The sequence below is a fragment of the Pieris napi genome, chromosome 4 (genome assembly GCF_905475465.1).
Source record: "Pieris napi chromosome 4, ilPieNapi1.2, whole genome shotgun sequence".
Lineage (NCBI taxonomy): Eukaryota > Metazoa > Arthropoda > Insecta > Lepidoptera > Pieridae > Pieris > Pieris napi.
The window spans coordinates 12,443,204-12,463,835 of record NC_062237.1 but is presented as its reverse complement, the minus strand read 5'-3'; the positions used below and the strand labels follow the sequence as shown (position 1 = coordinate 12,463,835).

The 20,632-nt window shown below is 33.9% G+C and overlaps 1 protein-coding gene across 2 annotated transcripts in view; it reads right to left on the bottom strand.

The window, feature by feature from the left end:
- Positions 1-20,583, bottom strand: part of LOC125049192 (GATOR complex protein NPRL2-like) — a 42,134-nt gene extending 21,551 nt beyond the window's left edge. Inside the window, exons 1-4 of one of the 2 annotated variants that reach the window (XM_047648338.1) lie at positions 20,202-20,583; positions 19,816-19,972; positions 19,541-19,667; positions 16,316-16,452 (exon numbers count right to left, since the gene is read on the bottom strand). In XM_047648338.1, coding sequence (XP_047504294.1) covers positions 16,316-16,452; positions 19,541-19,667; positions 19,816-19,972; positions 20,202-20,401 — 621 coding nt within the window. In that variant the 5' untranslated portion in view covers positions 20,402-20,583. Of the gene's footprint in view, positions 1-16,315; positions 16,453-19,540; positions 19,668-19,806; positions 19,973-20,201 lie in introns of those variants that run through there. The other variant, XM_047648339.1, reaches the window with a different exon arrangement.
- Positions 20,584-20,632: the final 49 nt, after the last annotated feature.

The window sequence follows — 20,632 nt, the reverse complement described above, 5'->3', positions numbered from 1 at the left end:
CTGTATTTCCGACCTTTCAGGGAATGGTACGCTTTTTTCTTAAAAGCCCCTTAGTCGTATGGGTTCGGAAATACCTCTACTGTCAGCTGGTGTAGCAGAAGTGGTGCCTGACAGTGCCCTAAAAAGCACTGTTTTCCTATTCATTCCATCATGGAATGCCAGGCGTCAATAAGGATTTAGCATTCTCCTCGACGTGGATGGCCCAGGTCCAAACAATTCTTCAGAGTAGGTACTCCCCCGAGCATTTATATTAAAAGGAAAAATTTGTATGTTGTTAAATAAACATTAAAAAATATTTCACCTATGAATGCTACATGTATTAACCCTGACAAAATATTAAAATGTCTCACAGTTCAAATCCAGGACCGACAGATTAATCAAATAAATACGGGAAGTTCGCACAATGAGATGTGATATGAGGCCCTTTGGGTGTACCATAATTGCTAGCTGGAAACTCAGCGATAATAAACGAGGTGTCATCACTTTTAGAGGAAGTGAAGCGTATTTCGAGTACGAAAATAAATTAAATGAGCGCTACAATATTTTTAGGTGTGGGCCTCAGATTTCTGTATCTGTTTCATGTCATTTTCAATCTAATAGGCCAGTAGGGGATCAGCTTGCTGTGCCTGACACACGCCGTCGATTGTTCCTTCAAGCGAATGTTAAATACGCACAAAGAAAGAAAGCCACAGGTGTACAGCCGGGGTACGAAACTACGACCTCAGGGATGAGTTTGCACGTCGAAGCCACTAGGCCAACACTGCTCTGTATACTACACATTTCAAACTCATGAATAAATTCTATATTGCATTTATTACTGAAGTTTTATTGAGACTTATTAGAAAACATAACGATATTCTTGATAGCTCTACAGAATTTTGTAATGGTTAGAATGTGTACGACGTAATAAAAAAAGTGCGTGCGTACAAAGTACACATGTCAGAAGTGAAACTTCTTTGGCAAACTAATTTTTAACTCTTGTTCATATTTATACAAATCTAAAACTTTAGATTTCCGAGGCTTAGAGGGAGGGAAAAAGGAAGATATGTTAAGAATTTAATGAATTTAATTTTCATTAAAATATTAAGTGTCGAAAATTAATACAAATGATTATTTTTTTTTTATATTTATTTCTTCATAATAAAAACACTTGGCATTTTAATTTACAATTCGTCATTTGAGTTTTCTATAAATTATTTGCATAAAATATAAAATACTAATATTTCATAAATTCTCTTGACGAAACTTTAATTTTAAAAATAGAATTTCTATAAGGTAATTTACCCTTCTCACTCTCTCTCAATCGCTCTCTCCCTCTTCTTCGACAAAAACTTTCACTTCAAAAATAAGTTTATTATGGAATATAAGATACAGGTATCACTTATTCCACGTCATTAAATTTGTATCGGTAGACATCCCTACTCATCGGCAGAGAAAACAGAGGGTCTAGAGAAATAGCCGGCGGAAAAAACTCTCGCAAAGAAACTTAGCCCTAAGTATGACATATGAAGGTAACAGGGAAAGGATCACTTCAAGAAATTCACTGTCAAGAAAAAATATTTTTGAGATAATAACAACAAACATATTTACTCTTAAAATCAATGTATGTATTAAACTACATTTAACAAACTTTTAGAAAGGGCATGTAGGCCAATGATTCATATTATATCACACTATTAAATGTTTTTTTATTATAAATTAAAAAGAAAACTTGTATATTAAATTACTTATATGAAAGATCAAAGTCACTATCATCCTTTTTACATGGTTAATTTTGATGAAATTTTCACTAAATTTACAACTTAATACATATTTTTTCATTATTTTAATTACTTACTTTTAATTAATAACTGTTTTAAAACGAAACAACACGGTTTTGGCGGTAAAGACAGGCCACTGATCAGACTACTGTCAAATGATACAAATGTCAAAAAAATATCAGTGTCCATAGACAATGATTTTGTTTAAACAAGAGAGGTGACTGTGATCTCTTGAATACTACTGACTATGATCCTTCTTTCCCCCTTCAAATGTCAAAAACTTGTTGGATTTGACATACGTCACACTCAGACTACGAATATTACCCATACCCAGCTTCTTTTTTGGACCCTCGAGAACTTCCTTAAGCCAAGATCCGAGATTTTTTGGTTGCTTGGTAACGGGCAAAGTTGTTAGACGTTTATATCGGAGTTAATCTACGTGTTTGCATGACACTTGATAAGATATTGTTTGTTAGTCTATTACAACATGAAAATATTATCATGATAATGTTCGTGTGTTTAGAGTAGAAGGGGGTATTTTTTGTATACTAAAACCCACCTAAAATTATCGAATATTGACTGAATTAATTAACATAATATATTCAGTTGTACAGGCATTTAAAAAAATGCGATTAAAAGGAGTGGCGGATAGTTTCTTGCCAGTTCTGGTCCGTTCAGCACTTCGGCAGTAAATGTATAATTTAAATTTATTGAATAAGTGTAAAACTAAAACTTACATTGGTAAAAAAAATATTTCAATAGTAAAATTCTATCGAGAACATGTGTAAAATACATAACAAAGAATATTTTTAGAACGGTCGATGACCTGTTATCAGCGTTTCAAATTGAAATAAGCGTAGTGAACTATTGATTTGAATTAATTTCTTTTTCTAGCTTTGATTTGTTTTTTAACAGTTTTTTATGAATAACTAGCAAACTCGGCGAACTCCGTTTCGCCACCAGATGGCTTCGTTTTATGTAACATTTTGTTTGGTGATCCCGCTTTTCTGTTGAAATTTTTCCTGGATCCTCTCCTTTCTTTGCTATAAACCTTTGAGCCCGAGGCCTTTCCAACGAATGCAAAACCGTGAAAATTGGTTTGTGCGTTCTGGAGTTATAGCGTCAGGAAGGAAATCCCTACTTATTTTTATATAGTAGATTATGTATCGGTCCGAATATGATTTTGTCCCATTTGATGTCTAGACCCTTGGGTCCGTGGGGTCCTAGCGCTATAAGGCTTTTTAAGGAAATATAAAAAGGTTAGTCGACATCACAGGAGACCGAAGAGCTGGCAGCTACCTAGGACAAAGAATTAGCCTAGCTATTCCAAGTGGGACCGCTACCTGTATCTTCGGAACCTTGTCTAAAGGGACTCCTTTTAATAATATATTTTAGTTACTATGTTATATGTATCCTTCATAGTCTTGCAATATGGAAATATAATAGCTATAATAAGACAAATACACGTTTACTCGATCACGAATGAAATTATATCTTCGAAGTGAAAGATGATATGTAATGCAAAAGCGACGTAAATAGTTACATATAGAATATACATATATGTACGCGTGTTAGAAGCGAATATGTGTGCTATATTTAGTAAGAGACATATCAAGGTCTCGTATGTCAAATCCAGTACATTTTTCTCATACGGTTCAGTCTTTTTGTTTAATACCAAGGTGGAACGCATCCCCCGCAAGCTGCAGGGTCATGTGGGACTCGACTCCAGGTACTACTCTGAGAACCGTGTGAGCTATACCCACTAAAACCACCTTCGAAAAACACAACCGCATCAAAGAGGCCCTGGGCTCACTTTCACATTCAAGCGGGACCTCAGCGGTATAGCTATCGACAAAGTTTGGACTCTCTTCCCTCCCCTTCCATCTCTCAAAAAGGTTCTTATGCTGCGCGCTTTCTGTCTTTCTGCAGACTACTTCTGTAGCGTTATTTGCAGAAGGAAACCACGCTGCTATCCGACAATTTTATAGATTGCAGTTTCATTTGTTATGTAAAAACAATAATCTCCCTACTGTAAAGTAGATAGTCACGGAACATTTTATTTTTATTTGAATTAAAAACAACTTATCAACACCGCGGAAAATATATAATAGAATTCACTATTTCAATATTACATAATGTTATTAAATTAATTAAGTTATAAAAATTTCTGTAATAATCTAAAAAAAATATTTTTTTTTTTTTTTTAATATAATAGGGTGGCAAACGCGCTTGCGGGACAACCAAAAAGGGCAGTCTTCGCAGCCCATAGACACCCATTTTGAGGGAGGAGTACACTCGATTTTAAAACATTTGGAGGTCGTATCTCAGAGGGAAGACCTTCACCGGGAGTCGATTCCACAGTTCGCTAGTTCGCAAAAGAAAATGCAAAGCAGAAGAAAATTCTACATTCGGTCTCTCGTTAAATACTAATTCCCGATTACTAGGATTACATATACATTATTTTTTTAACTGTAATAATTTAATAGTTTTTAACAATCTGTTTTATAGGACAAGACAAAAACAAGCAGGCAGTCACTTTGAATAAAGTTCTAACCACCACCCATAGACCTGTCGGGAGATTGCGTGTGTGTTTCCGACTTTTGTGGGAATGGTACGCTCTTGTATAATTATAGGCTCCTATCGGATTAACTCGCTCCATAAATTGATGGACCGCGGCAGAAAGTGCGGTGTGGAGGTGGAAAGGATGGAATTTCGCAATCTGCCTCGACGTCCGATAATATTTTGTAAAAAATAGACATATTGTCAGAATTCAGTACAAAATTAACTTGTTTATTCTATTAATATAAAACCTAGTAAAATGTTATTAATAACTTATCATGTGTTATAAATATTGTTTAATCTCCGATAATGTCTGATTTGAGTTACGGATTAAGGCATTTTAGATTTGCGTAAGCGAAAAATGGTTAAAATGGATTTATTGATTAATATATTTATAGCAGTGCCTCGTTTTTTTTATATAACAGGGGTCAAACGGGCAAGGGGCTTACTGATGTTAAGTGATACCGCAGCCCATATAATTGATACACTCTTTTCTTGAAGAACCCTATATTCGTAAATATATCGGTGGGCAGCTAGTTCACATAAAGGTGGTGCGCGGCAAAAACTGCATTGAAAAACGCTCAGTTGAGGAACGCCGGACGTCGATGTAATACGGATTTCCGTATTTAGCTGCAGGTAATCTTAACAACTCCTCTGAACGCTCTCCGTGGTAAATGCAGTAGAAAAAGAGAAACTCCACATCTCTATGCAACGCTAAGGGATCAAGCCTCTAGATACCCAAGGCATCCTGTCATTCCACTTATCCTTCCTTTCAGAAGAACGGGTTTTGGTTAAAACTCACTGATATCATATGAGCAGTCTGATAAACGAGTATAGATATGTATAGTTGCTCCTCTCACACTTTGATATCAATTTACCTTTAGTTTTTATAATTTTGGTAATCGTTTTGTTCCCACATTAAAAGTTGTATTTTTTTCTTTTTATTGGTTATGAAACAATTTACACGTGTTGCAAGCGTTGGCAAGCTTTTGTAAATATAATAAAAACACTCTCTTACGGTAAAGCGTGTGTCAAGGCACAGAAAACTTGCTTATTATAAATTGCAGACAGAAATCTATGGCAAAGACCAGGGGTTGCCAAGTCAATCTATTTACTTTAAACAAAAGATTTTTACTATTAATAAGTCATTATAAAATGTTAAGATAGCTAATTACGAAATAACTTAAAACAAATTCCCATTAAGTAGGGAATAGTATTAAGTGCTAAACAGTGAGTGAAAAAATAGAACAAAAGAACAGAGTGTCTTCCCTTTAATAGAGACTGTAAGTAGTGTTATTGGACATTTTCTTATGATAAAAATCCTTTTTAGTAACTTAGGTTAGATTTAAATTACTTATTGGTCTTAAGTTAGGCACGTTACACATGTAAAAAATAATAAATAAAAAGTAGGGAATAAATTAACAGACTTGGAATTACATGGTTCCGCAACTGTTTACGGTAGAAGAACTGAGTTGCAGTTCTTTTTACATTTTTGATACACGTTTTCCCGCTTATAGTTCAAGATGGAGATTTACATTATCATATTCTTACGTCATATGATTTGTAATGGTAATTGGGTGACAATAGGTAACCGATGTCTACCAATGTATTCTAATTTCTAATCATATATTAGGATGTATTTTACACAAGTGTGAATATATTCTACGAGTATTATAACAATTACAAGCCCTGGCTAGTGTCAATGTGCGCCGGTGTCACTTTAGAAGAGTCTTTTGCTTGTTCTAAATCTGTAATTATTATATTTATGTATCGAGCAAAAATAAGTGCTTTTTGAAAAGGTTTTTATAAGATTGAAGTATTATATACTAGCTGACCCGGCAAACGTTTGTCTTGCCATGTATATTATTTATAGGAGATTTTTTTTAGTTCAATAAAAATAACTAACCTACAATAATAAAAAAATAAAAACAACATCTTTTTCGAAAAAGTTTGGGGTGGACACCCCTTATCACTTCGGAGTTTGAAAGATAGAGAGTAGCCGATTCTCAGACTGAATATGCATAAAAAAACTTCATAAGAATCGGTCGATCCGTTTCGGAGGAGTATGAGAACGAAAATAGTGACACGAGAATGTTATACATATATATTAAAAGATATTACCTACATTTAGCGTTTAAGTTTTTACTACAAAATCAGCGCAATTTTCATTCGATTATAAGCTCTCAGATAAGACTACCTGCTAATTAGTTCATCGACATACTATTATGAAGCTAGTGTATTTATATCACAATAGCTAAGAATTTAAAACATCTCATCACAAAACTTTGATGGCATTTAGGTTGTGGAGCGTGCCAATACAATGCACATACCAACTTATTTTGAATACAACTTTCGTTATTCAGTGTATAAAGAATGTCATAACAATATTATTATGATAAAAAAAAGAAATGAAAAAATATGGAGGAGGCTTTTACCCTATAAGGGGCCATAAAATACTAGACCACTAAAAAAACAACTTTTTACAACTTTTTTTTTTTTATGTAATAGGAGGCAAACGGGCAGGAGGCTCACCTGATGTTAAGTGATACCGCCGCCCATGGACACTCACAATGCCAAAAGGCTCGCAAGTGCGTTGCCGGCCTTTCAAGAATTGGTACGCTCTTTTCTTGAAGGACCCTAAGTCGAATTGGTTCGGAAATACTTCTCTAAATACTCATATTAAGAAATGTTAACTAACCAATTTTTGTATATATATTATATTTTTATACAATAGGGGGGCAAACGAGCTTGCGGGACGACCAAAAAGGGCAGTCTACGCAGCCCATAGACACCCATTTTTAGTGGGTGCGTTGCCGGCCTTTGAGGGAGGAGTAGGCTCGCTTTTTGAACATTTGGAGGTCGTATCTCTGAGGGAAGACCCCCCCCCCGGGATTTGATATGGATTCATTATTGTAAAGCTATTATAATAACAATATTACCAAGAGATATAAATGTTTTAAATGATCATTTATCAATTTCTTTTTCATATTATTCTAATTTTTGGAAGTCAGCGCCAAGAGATAATAGCCAAATATATATATTTTTTAAATCTCGGTTTTCACTTATAACTTGAGAACGCGGGTATGTTCTAAGGCCCTTAATTAATGTTAATTAATGGTTAGCACTGAGTTAACAGCTTTCATGGATGATGTTCATAGTTAAACAGTCGTTGACGTAAGCGGAGTTTTAGATAGGAGAAATCAAGTAGACCAATGCATTGGTATTGATCCGAACACTCTCCATGGTTAATGCTGTAGAAGACGCAGAGTGACCCCACATCTCTACACAACTCCAAGGGATTAAGGCGCTCGGTAAGGGATTGGTCGTCGACGATTCGAACCACTCTTCGTTGAATACGGTCAAGTGGAAGTGGTACTGGGGAGCTCCTAGTACAAGCTCCTAAAACAGTTTAAACTCTTTATAACGTCTTTCGTTATTATATATACTCGTTATTTCAACTTAAAAATGAGTTAAATTTATTTGGTTTAACCCAATTCCTTACGGCTACCCTCCCTATAGCGAACCCTCTGGATAACGAATAAACATGCTCGGTCCCTTGAAATTCGTTATAAGGACTTTACGCTATATATATGATGTCATCGTAAAATTATTTAAAATTAACAACAGACATTTTACGGTTTGAAAATATTCATCTTTGAAATGAATGCCCGCGTGAAATTTTCTATAATACACAACCATGTTTGACAAATCAAAAAATTCAGTCACGTCATAAAAGTATTAATAGAAAATTTAATTCATACATTACGCTTATTCTTTGCGCTGATACGAGCATGTTATTAACATTTAAATGGGCCTCGAATGATATATTAAGCACATCCTCAGTAGACACATAAATTCAATTGTAACTGTTGGACGTATAAAAAAACTTACGAATTAATTAAATTCGTCTACTCAGGACTACTTGTTTCGACTTAGTAAAAATAAATTTTGTAAATCAAACTGGTAGATGTTACCGGTGACCCCAGAGCTGGTGCTTTCCTCGCTCAACGAATAAGTATCGCTATATAGTGAGGAAATGCTGCGAGTATTGAAGGTACACTGCCACAGGGACCAAACTTTTAAACTTTTTTTAATTTTCTTTTTATTAATTTTGAATTAGTTTTTTGATTGCTATGTAGGTTAATAATATTGTAAATTCTGTATATTTGATTGTTATAGAAAAAAATACATATATTATTAAAACAACATTTAGAGTTTTCGTAAAAGTTCCTCAAAACAATTTTAATTCAATTCCTAATTAAAATACAAAATGTTCTAACAAAAATTATTTGCGTAAAAATTCAAATGACAAGCCGAAACTAGCACACACACACTTTTTCCACAGACAAACAAACACTCAATATTTCAAATTAAAAGTGTATTTAAAAAAAAGAGCAGTATTGGCCTGTAGTTTCAACGTGGTACTCTCTTAGCTGAAGTTATAGGTTCGATCCTCGGCTGTGTACACGTACGAAGGATAACATCGTGCGGACGTTTAATTACCTACTTCCCTATTAGAAATCATTACGTAACAAATTCAGAAATCTGAAGCTCAGACCCAAAAGGTTATAGCTTGATTGGTATAATACATGTGTAGTTAATGATGGAACTTTTATTCTAACAGCCTGGCCACGGGACATTCGCCGACGCGAATATTCGCGCGGTGCGAACCGCGATGCGTCTAGCGACTGAAATAAACTCATAGCAATGTACTAATCAAGCCACGCGCAACGGCGACCAGCGATGCGACCGGCAAAATGTACCGAGCGAATCGCGCGGGCGACTGACGTCGCGACGGGCGAGCGAAACAAATGCATGAATCAGTACGGTGCAAGCCACGGAGTCGAGCGGCAGTCGCGGCGAATAGAGAAGGGAATAAATAAGTTTAGTCGTGGTCGCGGCGAAAAATGAATACAGAGTTTTTGTTACTGAAATACTGGCTAGACCAGCTATTTGGAAGTCTGGCCATCCACAGCATTAATTTAATATACCTTAATCTCAAAAACAATTTTTCAGCGACACTTAAAATTCTATTTGCATTAACTTTTTTCTCCAATTCTGGTTGAATATTTATAAGAATATAATTGAAGGTTTCAATACTCATTCTGGTATACTCAAAAAAATAATTCTGGATATATTCTGAATTTCTCATACTTCTTGTGGAATTCTCCACAATTTCTCCAAATATTAGGTCTTGCACCAAAAGCTATTACTTTCCAAGCAATATTGAGATGATTTCGATAAAGACATTTCGCTGTCGAACTTCCTTACTGGTCGCGGCGGCAAACGTGACTGGTCCGTGGCCTGCAAACGGCCCCGCGCGAATGGTCGCCTCGCCTCTCGCATCGCCGTTCGCGCCGCCGATCCCCGTGGCCAGGCCGTAAATGCGGAATATTTCCATACAAAAATGTAATTTATCTCTCACAATCCCAATTCGATTTTACATAATATGCCAATGCCTATGTCCCAATCAAAAGCAATTTCAAATGCCTCATGAGCAAACGATAGCAAAGGTCCGTACCGTGGCGTTGTAATTCGGCCAATCATAATTTGGGTCTGAGCCCTTCATTGTGCGTTGCGCGTGCGACCTCAATAGTGTAAAACTGGTAATACAAATATGGAAACTGGGCGTGTTTCCGAAATTACCAACGCTTTGAATATGAGATTTTGTTGTCACGTGTAGATTTTTTATACAAAACTGGACCGACGTTTGGTCACAATCCCACTTGATGTTTATTTATTTCACCATATCATACATAATGCTATCTATGTACAGTACATGTTACAAGCTATATTTTCTTAAATATGACAGTTATGTTACAAAAAATACAATAAAATTAGCAGCAAAACAGCGGATTAGGTATGAGATAGGCACTTAATACTGTTTATTCCGTTGTGAGATGTGGCCTATTGGAGGGCACGCCTATCTATGGAAGATGGAAGGGTTTTCTGTTTTTATAAGAGACGTCGAATCAACTCGTGCGTGAGTATATTTTTGTGAATAAATAAATAAACATTTTAGCATTCTCTCGAACGGATACCATCGTGAGGAATCCGGCTTGCCTAGACCCAAAAAGTCGACGGCGTGTCAGGCACAGGATGCTGATCACCTACTTGCCTATTAGATTAACTAATAATCATGAAACAGAAACAGAAATCGGAGACGCAGACATAAAAACATAAAAAGGTTGTAGCGCCACTGATCTATTTTTTATTAAATAAATAAAAACTTTGTACCCAACAGATATTTTTATGGTATATTTTTACCATAAAAATATCTGTTAACTATTCTGATTTCTGAATAACCTACTCAAACTCAAATTCAAAATATCTTTATTCATATAGGTAAACAAGTCCACTTATGAATGTCAAAAAAGAAGTTAAATTAATTGTAAATTTACATTTACTACCAGTTCGCAAGTCAAGGGCGTAGAGCGGGCAAGAAGAACTGGCAAGAAACTTTCCGCCACCCTTTTAATCGCTAAGTTTTGAGTCATACAAATTGTTTGAACTGGAGCAAATCAATCCCAAGGATTAGGATCATTTATTTTAAGTATTCCTCAAATTTATAAAAAGCTTTATTGATTAATTAATTTACGTTTAACGAGGGCTTAGAATATATTTTGTGATAATTCTCTAATTTCGCCTGGGAGTTTGTTGTAAAAACGAATACAATTTCCATATAAGGAGTGGTTTATCTTCTGGTGCCTGGTTGGTCGTACACTCAAATAAGTATTTCGCGTATTATACAGGTGAAAGTCACCATTTGTTTTAAAATCGTTTATATTTTTTTGTATATAGAACAAGGCTTCAAGAATATATTGACCAGATACGTTTGAGTATCAGTAATAAAAAAGATAAAAATAATTGCCCACATCTATAATAATAGTTATCAAGACGCGAGATACAAAACGATGGTGTTATTTTCAGTTAGAAATAGAATGAGCTATCGCGCGGTCAACGTTCGCATTATCACCATATTGTGTCCCTTTAAAACCGTCTCTCTGCTTCAGTAATTTGTATGTAAAAATGAATACATTTTAAATGATAATAACAAATTTAATTGTTTAGAATTTACTTAGTAATTGTTACTTTATATTCCCACCTAACGATTATAAAAACCACCAACCAATTTAGTTAACCGACATAAAGGGTATCAGTAGGAACTGTATATGTAATATTGATGGTAATTAATATAATTTCGTCATGATCGTAGAACAATGTCGGTTTGAAAAAAACTACATTGACTAAATATTACGGCTACATTAAAAAAAAATCCATGTTTTAAATTTAAAATTAATCAGTCGGTAAAGTGACGGATTTGATAGAAACATGTGATTTTTCTAGAAAACTGTGTAATTTATTAATTAAATAATTTATTACTGTGTATGTTATTATTTTTATTTTGTTTCAACACAAACCCTTTTGTTTGTTTGTGTGCCAATTTTCATAATAACAGAAAATGAATTAAAATAGTTACCTATGACAAAAACTAACATGATTATATTATTTGAATTTTGAAATGGCTGCCCTGTAAAGTTTACTATTTGTCAGATCTGTCACTATTCTACTACTACTATGACGATTTGTTTGACTTAGGCTTCCAATTTTTATAAGTTTGTTTGTCCATGGATACTAAAGCGGGCCAAAGACGGACCGCATGTTGCAAGACCGACTGCAACATGCGGTTTGCTCGGGAACTGCTCGAGCGGTCCGTGTATTGCGAATATGAATTTAGTATGGAAACTGCAGAACGCCGTGCGGCGGTCCGTCTATGGCCCCCGCTTAAGTCGGATCCGATACCACGTATTAGAGAACAGCAGGTTTCGTCAAAATCGCGTTAGATTTTTTTTGTATTCTATTACAGATTTTTCTCGTCGATTTAATTTCTGAACTTAACCCTATATAGTAAATATCCTACTTCACAGAATACATTTAAGACACTTCTGGGCTCATATTAAAATTCATGAGGTGTCAGCGTCAGTCGGAGTCAATTATTATAATTGAAGCAATCACGTGAAAAGTCAATTATAATTAAAACATGAAAATTGTTTTACGTATGTTTTTATAATAATACGAAGAGGAAATAAGTAGTCCCTTATTGGCTATTAAAAAGAGTGGCGGAGAGTTTATTGCCAGTTCTTCTCTTCCGTTCTACGCCCTTGATTTAAGAACTGGCAGTAAATGTAAAATTAGAAGGATTTAATATATATTTCTTTTTGACGTTCATAAGTGTACATTGTGTTACTTATATGAATAGATGATTTTGACTTTTTTTTTACTATATTTAAATTAATTCAAAAGGTGGAATGCTTGGTAAATCCCTCATGTTACTAACGAAATAATAATAACAAAATACAATTTATTGAGACTTAATAGAGATTTGAAAATTATATACACGAGTATTACACATTACAATAGATATAGAGAGTGTTCAGAAGAGTGGTTCGGATTAATACCGGCAGGTGAGTTTCATCATCGGACGTCGAGGCAGAATACGAAATTCCACCCGTATCACCTCGACATCCGCCATTCCACAACTGAGTGATTTTCAATACAGTTTTTGCCGCACATTACCACTATGTGGAACCAGATTCCCACTGCAGTATTTCCGAACCTATTCGACTTGGGGTCCTTCAAGAAAAGAGCGTACCGATTCTTAAATGGCCGGCAACGCATTGGCGAGCCCACTTAACACCAGTTCTATAAATACCACCTTTTTCAGTGTATTGATTAACTTCAAAACGTCGAATTATGTAATAACGTTTAAAACCGTTTAATTTAATTTTTGGTGATTTTATAACATTTTTAAAAAAAAACTTAACTAAGATTTTCAACAATCAAAAACAATTTTTTCTCGACATTTGCCTTTGACTTAACCTTCACTTAAGGTACCTTAAACTTAACACTATACACATATCACAGATTTCACAAAAAATTGTTTTTTTTTTCGCCAAATACTTGTGAAGTATTTTTTATATGTTGGAGCAATAGCGCTGGTATCAGGTGCCATTGTAATTATAATTTAATAACAAGAAAGTCTAATTAGTTCACAACTGTTCTGTGGTTTATTTGATTTGCCAATATTAATAAATCTAATTTTAACAGACTTAAGTAATATTATTAAAGATAAATAATATCAGCATGAGCCTAATAGACTATAATTGGGACGGCTGATGGCGACGTGTCTAGTTTGTATATACATATGAAGTTTTTCATGTAAATAAAATACATTCTTTTTATAATGAGAGTGTTGGCCTAGTGGCTTCAGCGTGCGACTCTCATCCCTGAGGTCGTAGGTTCGATCCCCGTCTGTGTACCAATGGACAATGCATTTAACGTTTGCTCGAACGGGAAAGGAAAACATCGTGAGGAAACCGACAATTCTTAGACCCAAAAAGTCGACGACGTGTGTCAGGCACTGAAGGCGCCTATTAGATTTAAAAATGATTATCAAACAGATTCAGAAATCTGAAGCCTAGACCTAAAGAGGTTGTAACGCCACTGTTTTTTTTTTGTAATGAGAAATAAAGTTCTTTAAACATCTCTATTATTAAAGTAGGAGTGGCAGCTACAATTGTTCCGACACATTCAATTAAGGGACATATCGACATATAACATTTGGGGAATATCATGAAAGTGTAAGAAGCAAGAGAGGTTTGTCAGTGGATCCCTGGTCTCTACGTACCCCTTCGGGTAAAAGGCGTGAACATATAAATAAATAAATTTGAGATATATTTTTTCTTCATCAATTAAATGTTTAATTCCGAAACCAAATCGGCAGACATATTAGCTTCAATTTGTAAGAAATCAATGAACGAATTCGCTACGCTCGAACAGATTATTCATTTGAATTTAAAACATCATTAGTAGGCAATGTGTACGAAGCCATAAATATAGTCCATACAAACTGTGTATGAATATTAATTGTATGATAAGCGTTGCTAAGGCATTGCAAACAGAATTATAACCAGACATTTATATTGTACAATGATAATTTAACATTTGTGTCAATAAATACGATAGTGAACAATGAATCATTTATTTTGTTTTTGTCGACAGGTCAGTGAATGTTTTAAAGGGACGAAATTATAAGTGTTGAAATAATAAACCGATTGGAGATCTAAAATTATTATACATATCGACGTAGGAAAGCATATTTGCTGTAAGTAGACATATTGCAATTGTTCACCAGAGCCAAAAAACTTAATTAATTTCGGAAAAAAATTAATAGTGTCGAACCTATCCATGATATTGCATCCATTTTTGAAACATATATTTATTTAACTGCCAGTCACCATTTGCAATGTAAACTTTTTATCCAAAGTTACTATAAGTACGTGTTTGGCTAGTTACAGCATACGGTTTTTTAAATCACATCCCTTTAAAACGCTGTAACTAAGGAAGAAAAATGTACGCGCGGAAATATTATCAATTTACAGGCGGTAAATATGCTGTATTATGCAGTATTTATGTATTTGGGTAGTTTAAATTGAAATTCAAGATGTAAGATTAGTTTATAATTATGATTAGATCTAGAAATGCAGTGGGTCATTTGGTAATGTAATGTTTGGTTGAAATAAAATGTCGTAAATGGTAAAAAAAAACTAAAACTGTAGGTTCCCTATGCTTGCTGTAAGTAAACGAATGTATAAATCACACGCCGCAGAAATGCTGTAAGCAGCGTTAAGTTTTTAAATGGGAAGAAGTAAGTAATTTGTAAAGAAAAAAATTCAGTTTTTCTTTTGCTGTTAAGTACAAATTGTCTAAAATGACTGGATTTTGGTCTACATACAGCATTTAATCTTACTAAATAAAATATAAGTACGGGCGTTTTCAACCGCGTATGTAATTTTTTTTTCATCGTAGAGACACAGGACCCGGGACATTCGATTCGGTTTTTTTTCTGATTCTAATGGCAGTAAAAAGTCACTTTAGGTATTTTGTCTACTTACAGCAAATATGCTTTCCTACGTCGATATGCAAAGCACATAATAAATCAACATTACGACCTTTTTTTAGGTCTGGGCCTCAGATTTCTGTATCTATTTCAGGATCATTGTCAATCAAATAAGTAATCAGCCTCCTGTGCCCGACGTCGACTTTTTGGGTCTAAAGCAAAGCGGTTTGCTCACGATGTTTTCTTTCACCGTACGAGCATTAAATGCGCACAAATAAAGAAAGTCCATTGGTGCACAGCCGGGGATCAAACCTGCAACAGGAATGAGAGTCTCACGCCGAAGCCACTAGGCCAACACTGCTCTCTAAATGCGAAGCACATAATATAAAGAAAGAAATTAGAAAAAAATATATAGAAATAGGAATATTTCATATACGATACGTCTTATCATATCGTAATATATCGTTTTCTTAAAAAAAATATCTTTGATTAAAGAACTTCTATTGTTTTTGACAACAACCGTGTCGAGTAAGAGTATAAGTTAGAAATTTATTCCAATCCAATACATAATTTGATACATGAAATTATCGCTTTCGTCAATTTGATTAATGTACGCATATAACGTATTCTGCTGTTCGATACCCGGCGAATTAATATTAATTTTCCTTTTCTGTATGTTTGGGCATTGTTTAAGATTTATTTTTACTAGCAATTAAGGCTCGCTTAACTTTACTAATTTTATTTTTCATTTTGTATGTAATGGAAAATATCTAAAACTAGAAATTATTTTTAAAAAATTACACCATCATAAAACTAAATTATTAGCCAATACTATGTCTATATATCACCACGGTACGAACTAAATAAGTGCAGCAACAATGAAAATTTTTAACGAAAAAAAAAACATTTCCTTCCGAGATCTTCCCGCACTTTCGTTGAAAACGCTATCATCAGATCGATTAGGAAACCGGATTCAAAATCTTTGCTTGATAGAACTTCTATTAAAGAATATATAGCTATAGACTTCTATTATAGCTATAGGCTACTTAACACAGGAAGACCAGTGTTCAAGTAGTCTAAAAAAATTAAATCTGACCTGGTTTGTCGTGAGGTCCCACTGGTCTGCTACAAAAGACTGGCGACTATACAGAAACACGGGTACTTGGTGATCTTTGACTGGTGCTGGATCAGTGTTCACTCGTACTACCGTAAGGTGGGTGGTCGTCGTTCCAACTGAAAGGTTTCAATAATAAACTAACGGATAGAGGACGAAACGTTATCTGTTGGTTATAGGAGAACACCATGGTTAATGGTTATGCCATAAAATTTTAGCTTATGTGAAACGTTGGTACTTTCAACACAGCGCCATCTGTTAGAATTGTGACTGTCAAATAATAAACAAATAATATTGCGGGTATATATTAACATGTAAGCTATCCTATCTTTTAAGTTAGAACAAACTGCACACGGTGTGCAAATTTGATTGAAATTGAAGAAGTTTAGGAGTCCATAGCGGATAAACAACGTGACGCGTAATTTATATATTATATACGTATAATATAGCAAACTTTGTTTGTCTAAAGCGTCATTTATATAATTCGTTAAAAAATAAAGACAATGGAATAAATATGAAACCGTTATACGTATACATTATATTAAATTCTCCGAAAAAGGTAAATTAATTCTTAAAATATACAAAGAAGATTCAATTTACTAACGGCGCGCAATCAACCCACGTTCCGATATTTTTGTAACAAAAGAAATTAAGAAAATACACGTAAAGGAATATGAAACCGAATCAAAGGCCTCTTTGACGAACAAAACAATTATATATTTAAAGTATTATTATTAGAATCTTATTTGTTTAAACAATTTTTTATTGACGCAAAAATAGTTATTTAAAATTCGATCTTACAGTTACAAAAATAAAGTCTATTTCAGTAAAACTATATTAAGCACTCAAACGGGTAAATGTTAAGATGATAATTATATAGCTAATTTATGTTAATGTCTTGACATTCAATAAAATCGTATAGTAGTTATGTTTAAAATTATTTTATTTTATAAACTTTATGTTAAAAATGTTAATTAATGTGATACCTGCTGCTTCTACGCAATTCTAAATTCAAACCTATTACTACGTCTAATGTTTTAAAGGTTGAAATTTTAAGAACAGTCCAACACCTAACAATTGACTGCGCATATTGCACCGTATCGGGTTCATAATGTGGATGCAATGGAGAGATTGAGTCTACGGGTGATGTTAATTATTTCGACTATGTGTTTGCGTGTTGTTCCCACGAGAATGTAAGTGCGTGCTCCTATTTCACCATGCCTCCTGCTGATAGAGGACAACTCTTTGTTTTTAATTTATGTTATTATTATTAATTACTTAAGATGTCATGTGGAACATGGTTTAATGGTTGCAGCTCCTTACAAACGTTGTGTAAAAAAATGGCGATTAAAAAGAGTGGCGGAGAGTTTATTGCCAGTTCTTCTCTTCCGTTCTATTTATATATATACATTCGATTTGAGAACTGGCACTAAATGTAAAATTAGAAGCATTAATATGTAATTCTTTACTGACAAGTCATAAGTGTACAATGTGTTACCTACATGATTAAATGATTTTTGAATTTTGTTCCAAGCAAGAAAATGAGGCGGAAAACACAACTTTTGGATGTACTGCGCGAGCACTCCAACTTGGTTAGCGAGGCGCCACTCACGCGAGTAATAAATATAATAAATAAGATTTCTATCGAGGGAGACCTATTTATTTGTACACTGGCTGACTTCACAAAACCTGCTGTTATGTTATTATTTATAACTTATAAGATCTATATATATATAACTAGCTGGCCTGGCGAACATCGTACCGCCTAACAGTCGATTTTTTTTTTAAATATTTATTCTGCTATTCGGGACACCGGTCTAGCTAGTAAGATAAAAAAACAAAGTTGATAAGATAACAAATACATTATGTCAAAAAATAAAAATTTACTACGAATATTTTGTATGGGAATATAGAAAAGTGTTATTTTAGACTTTTTCACTCAATTTTCTTAATTTTTCTCTCCGTAAGAACCATCCTCGTACTTCAAGGAATATTATTTAAAAAAATCAGACAAATCGGTCAAGCCGTTTTCATGTTAGGTCGTGACAACGGAAAACGGGTTTCATTTTTATATATATAGATGTAATATATTTAAGTGTAGAATTATTGGTGTAGGTATTATTGTTGGTAGAACTACTATCCGTATTATATATAAAAGATAAAATGCATTTTTAATTATGTACTAAAATCAATGTCAAAATTATCTTAATTAAATGTTATACATGATAACAGTATATTGTGGTATTATCAGTCTGGCGCTTATCGGAGTTTATTTACCTAACTTTTGACCTCATATCGTGATATACATATTGCAGCTAGAATATTTGAGAGCCGCTGAGCCCTTGGTAGACCTTTGTACTTTTGCTATAGTTATAAGTTCTAAATGGGATCTCTGCAACTACAGTGACAGGGAGGGCATAACATTTTGGATATATGTTGGCTCCCGCATTATTTATTAACTTTGTATATTAATATAATGTCAGTAAATAAACAAAGTTGACTTCTTATACAATATATATCGTGTAAGTTTCATGTGTATGTGGCATCGTAGCTCCTAAACGAATAAAATGCTTATAATGTTTTTTATTGTTAGAAAGTTGACGTGATGGAAATTAATGTTTCAGAACAGCTATCAGTATCAGCTCTTCCATAGCTGCGGCAGAATGAATATTTAATATTATTTGTAGTCTCGTATATTTATTTTATTTATGTTCACATTCGTTGATAATAAACACATTACTAATGAGCTTAGTAATTAAGTCGTGTTAAGGTAATGTTCGTTTAATGAGCGCATTGAAAATTCAAATAAAACATAATTAGTTAGCATTTTGTATCTAGAGCGACAATTGTCGTTGAATCACTAATTGGATTGAGATAAAGTTATTTTTTTTAAGGACTAGGACTAACTTTGTGGCTTAATTGGTAATTTAGATGTCGTATAGCTGTGGCAACAATTACTAGTGATATGATAATGGTGTTAGGTAGCTGATAAATATACACTACTTTCTTTATACGAAAATGTTCAATGTAACAGACGTAGTCCGCCAGATGCCCTATTGTGGGTAACGTCACATCAACAGTCAAGATAGGTTGTTGTGTTTTCAAAATAGATGGCAGTCATAGGCTCAATATTTAAGCTTATGTCACATAATTTTCCCCGACGTTATTTTAATTTATAAATAATTATTCAATTTAATAAAGTATTACCAGTTAATGTGCACATTCTTCTAGAGTTTATATCTTGCATAACCTGCCGCATGAGTCCATTAAGCTCTTTGGCATCTCCAGATAATGATTGCTTTGATAGCCATTCCGTTTCTAATTCCATTGATAACTGTTGACAAGTAACATTCGTTAAAAACAAAACATCATTTTATATCTTCATAAAATTCCATATCCTTTTAAATAAATAAATATGAAATATATATTTTATTTCACTTCTTTTGTTGAGCACTATTTAAAAATATATATACCTAACTAACCAAATACTCTGTAAGTTTCTTGACAAGTGGTTCCAAGTGCACGGTTCGGGCCCAGGCATCACATACAAAACACAGGTTAAAGTAATATGCATTGCGGGCATACTTTTTATTGTCAATCCTGACTGGAAAACCAAGGATTTTTGAACCCAAAAGTGTACTGCAATGAATAAACATGAAAATTAATTTAGTATTGTGGATGTTTTGAAGAGATTGATAAAAATATTTTCATTTGCGAGAGAAAGTTATCTTAATACAAATAAATATTATTCAAATTGGTTTTAATTTAATTTTGAATATTGTACTTATCAATAGCTTCAATTTTATAAATTTACTCTGAGATACTAAAGTAACGGTATGTATGAGATATATTATATTATTTTACTTACACGGTGAGGGTGCATCTTTGCAATTGCACCTTTGGTATGATATAATGACTGACAGTATCAAAAATCTCTTTAGAAATATAGTTCTCGGGGACTTGGCAAGTAATTCTTGGCCCGGCTGTTGGATGGAATTCACACAAAAATATACATCGAATTGGGCCCTCCTGACCGCAGCCCTCGTAAAACTTAGAGTTTCCCTCCATTTTCTGACACACTACATATATATTAACTATAAACTAACACCTATCACTTAATCATTAGAACTAAGCATAGTTAATCAATTCTATATAAATATTATTAAAAACTTGTTTCGTAAATAATAAACCATAACAATACACAACACTCATCAACACAACATCCCAAGAAAAACTACCAAAAAAACTAAAAGTAACGTCGAATCACGAATGTCGATTTGATCGAGATTTGACAGCTTA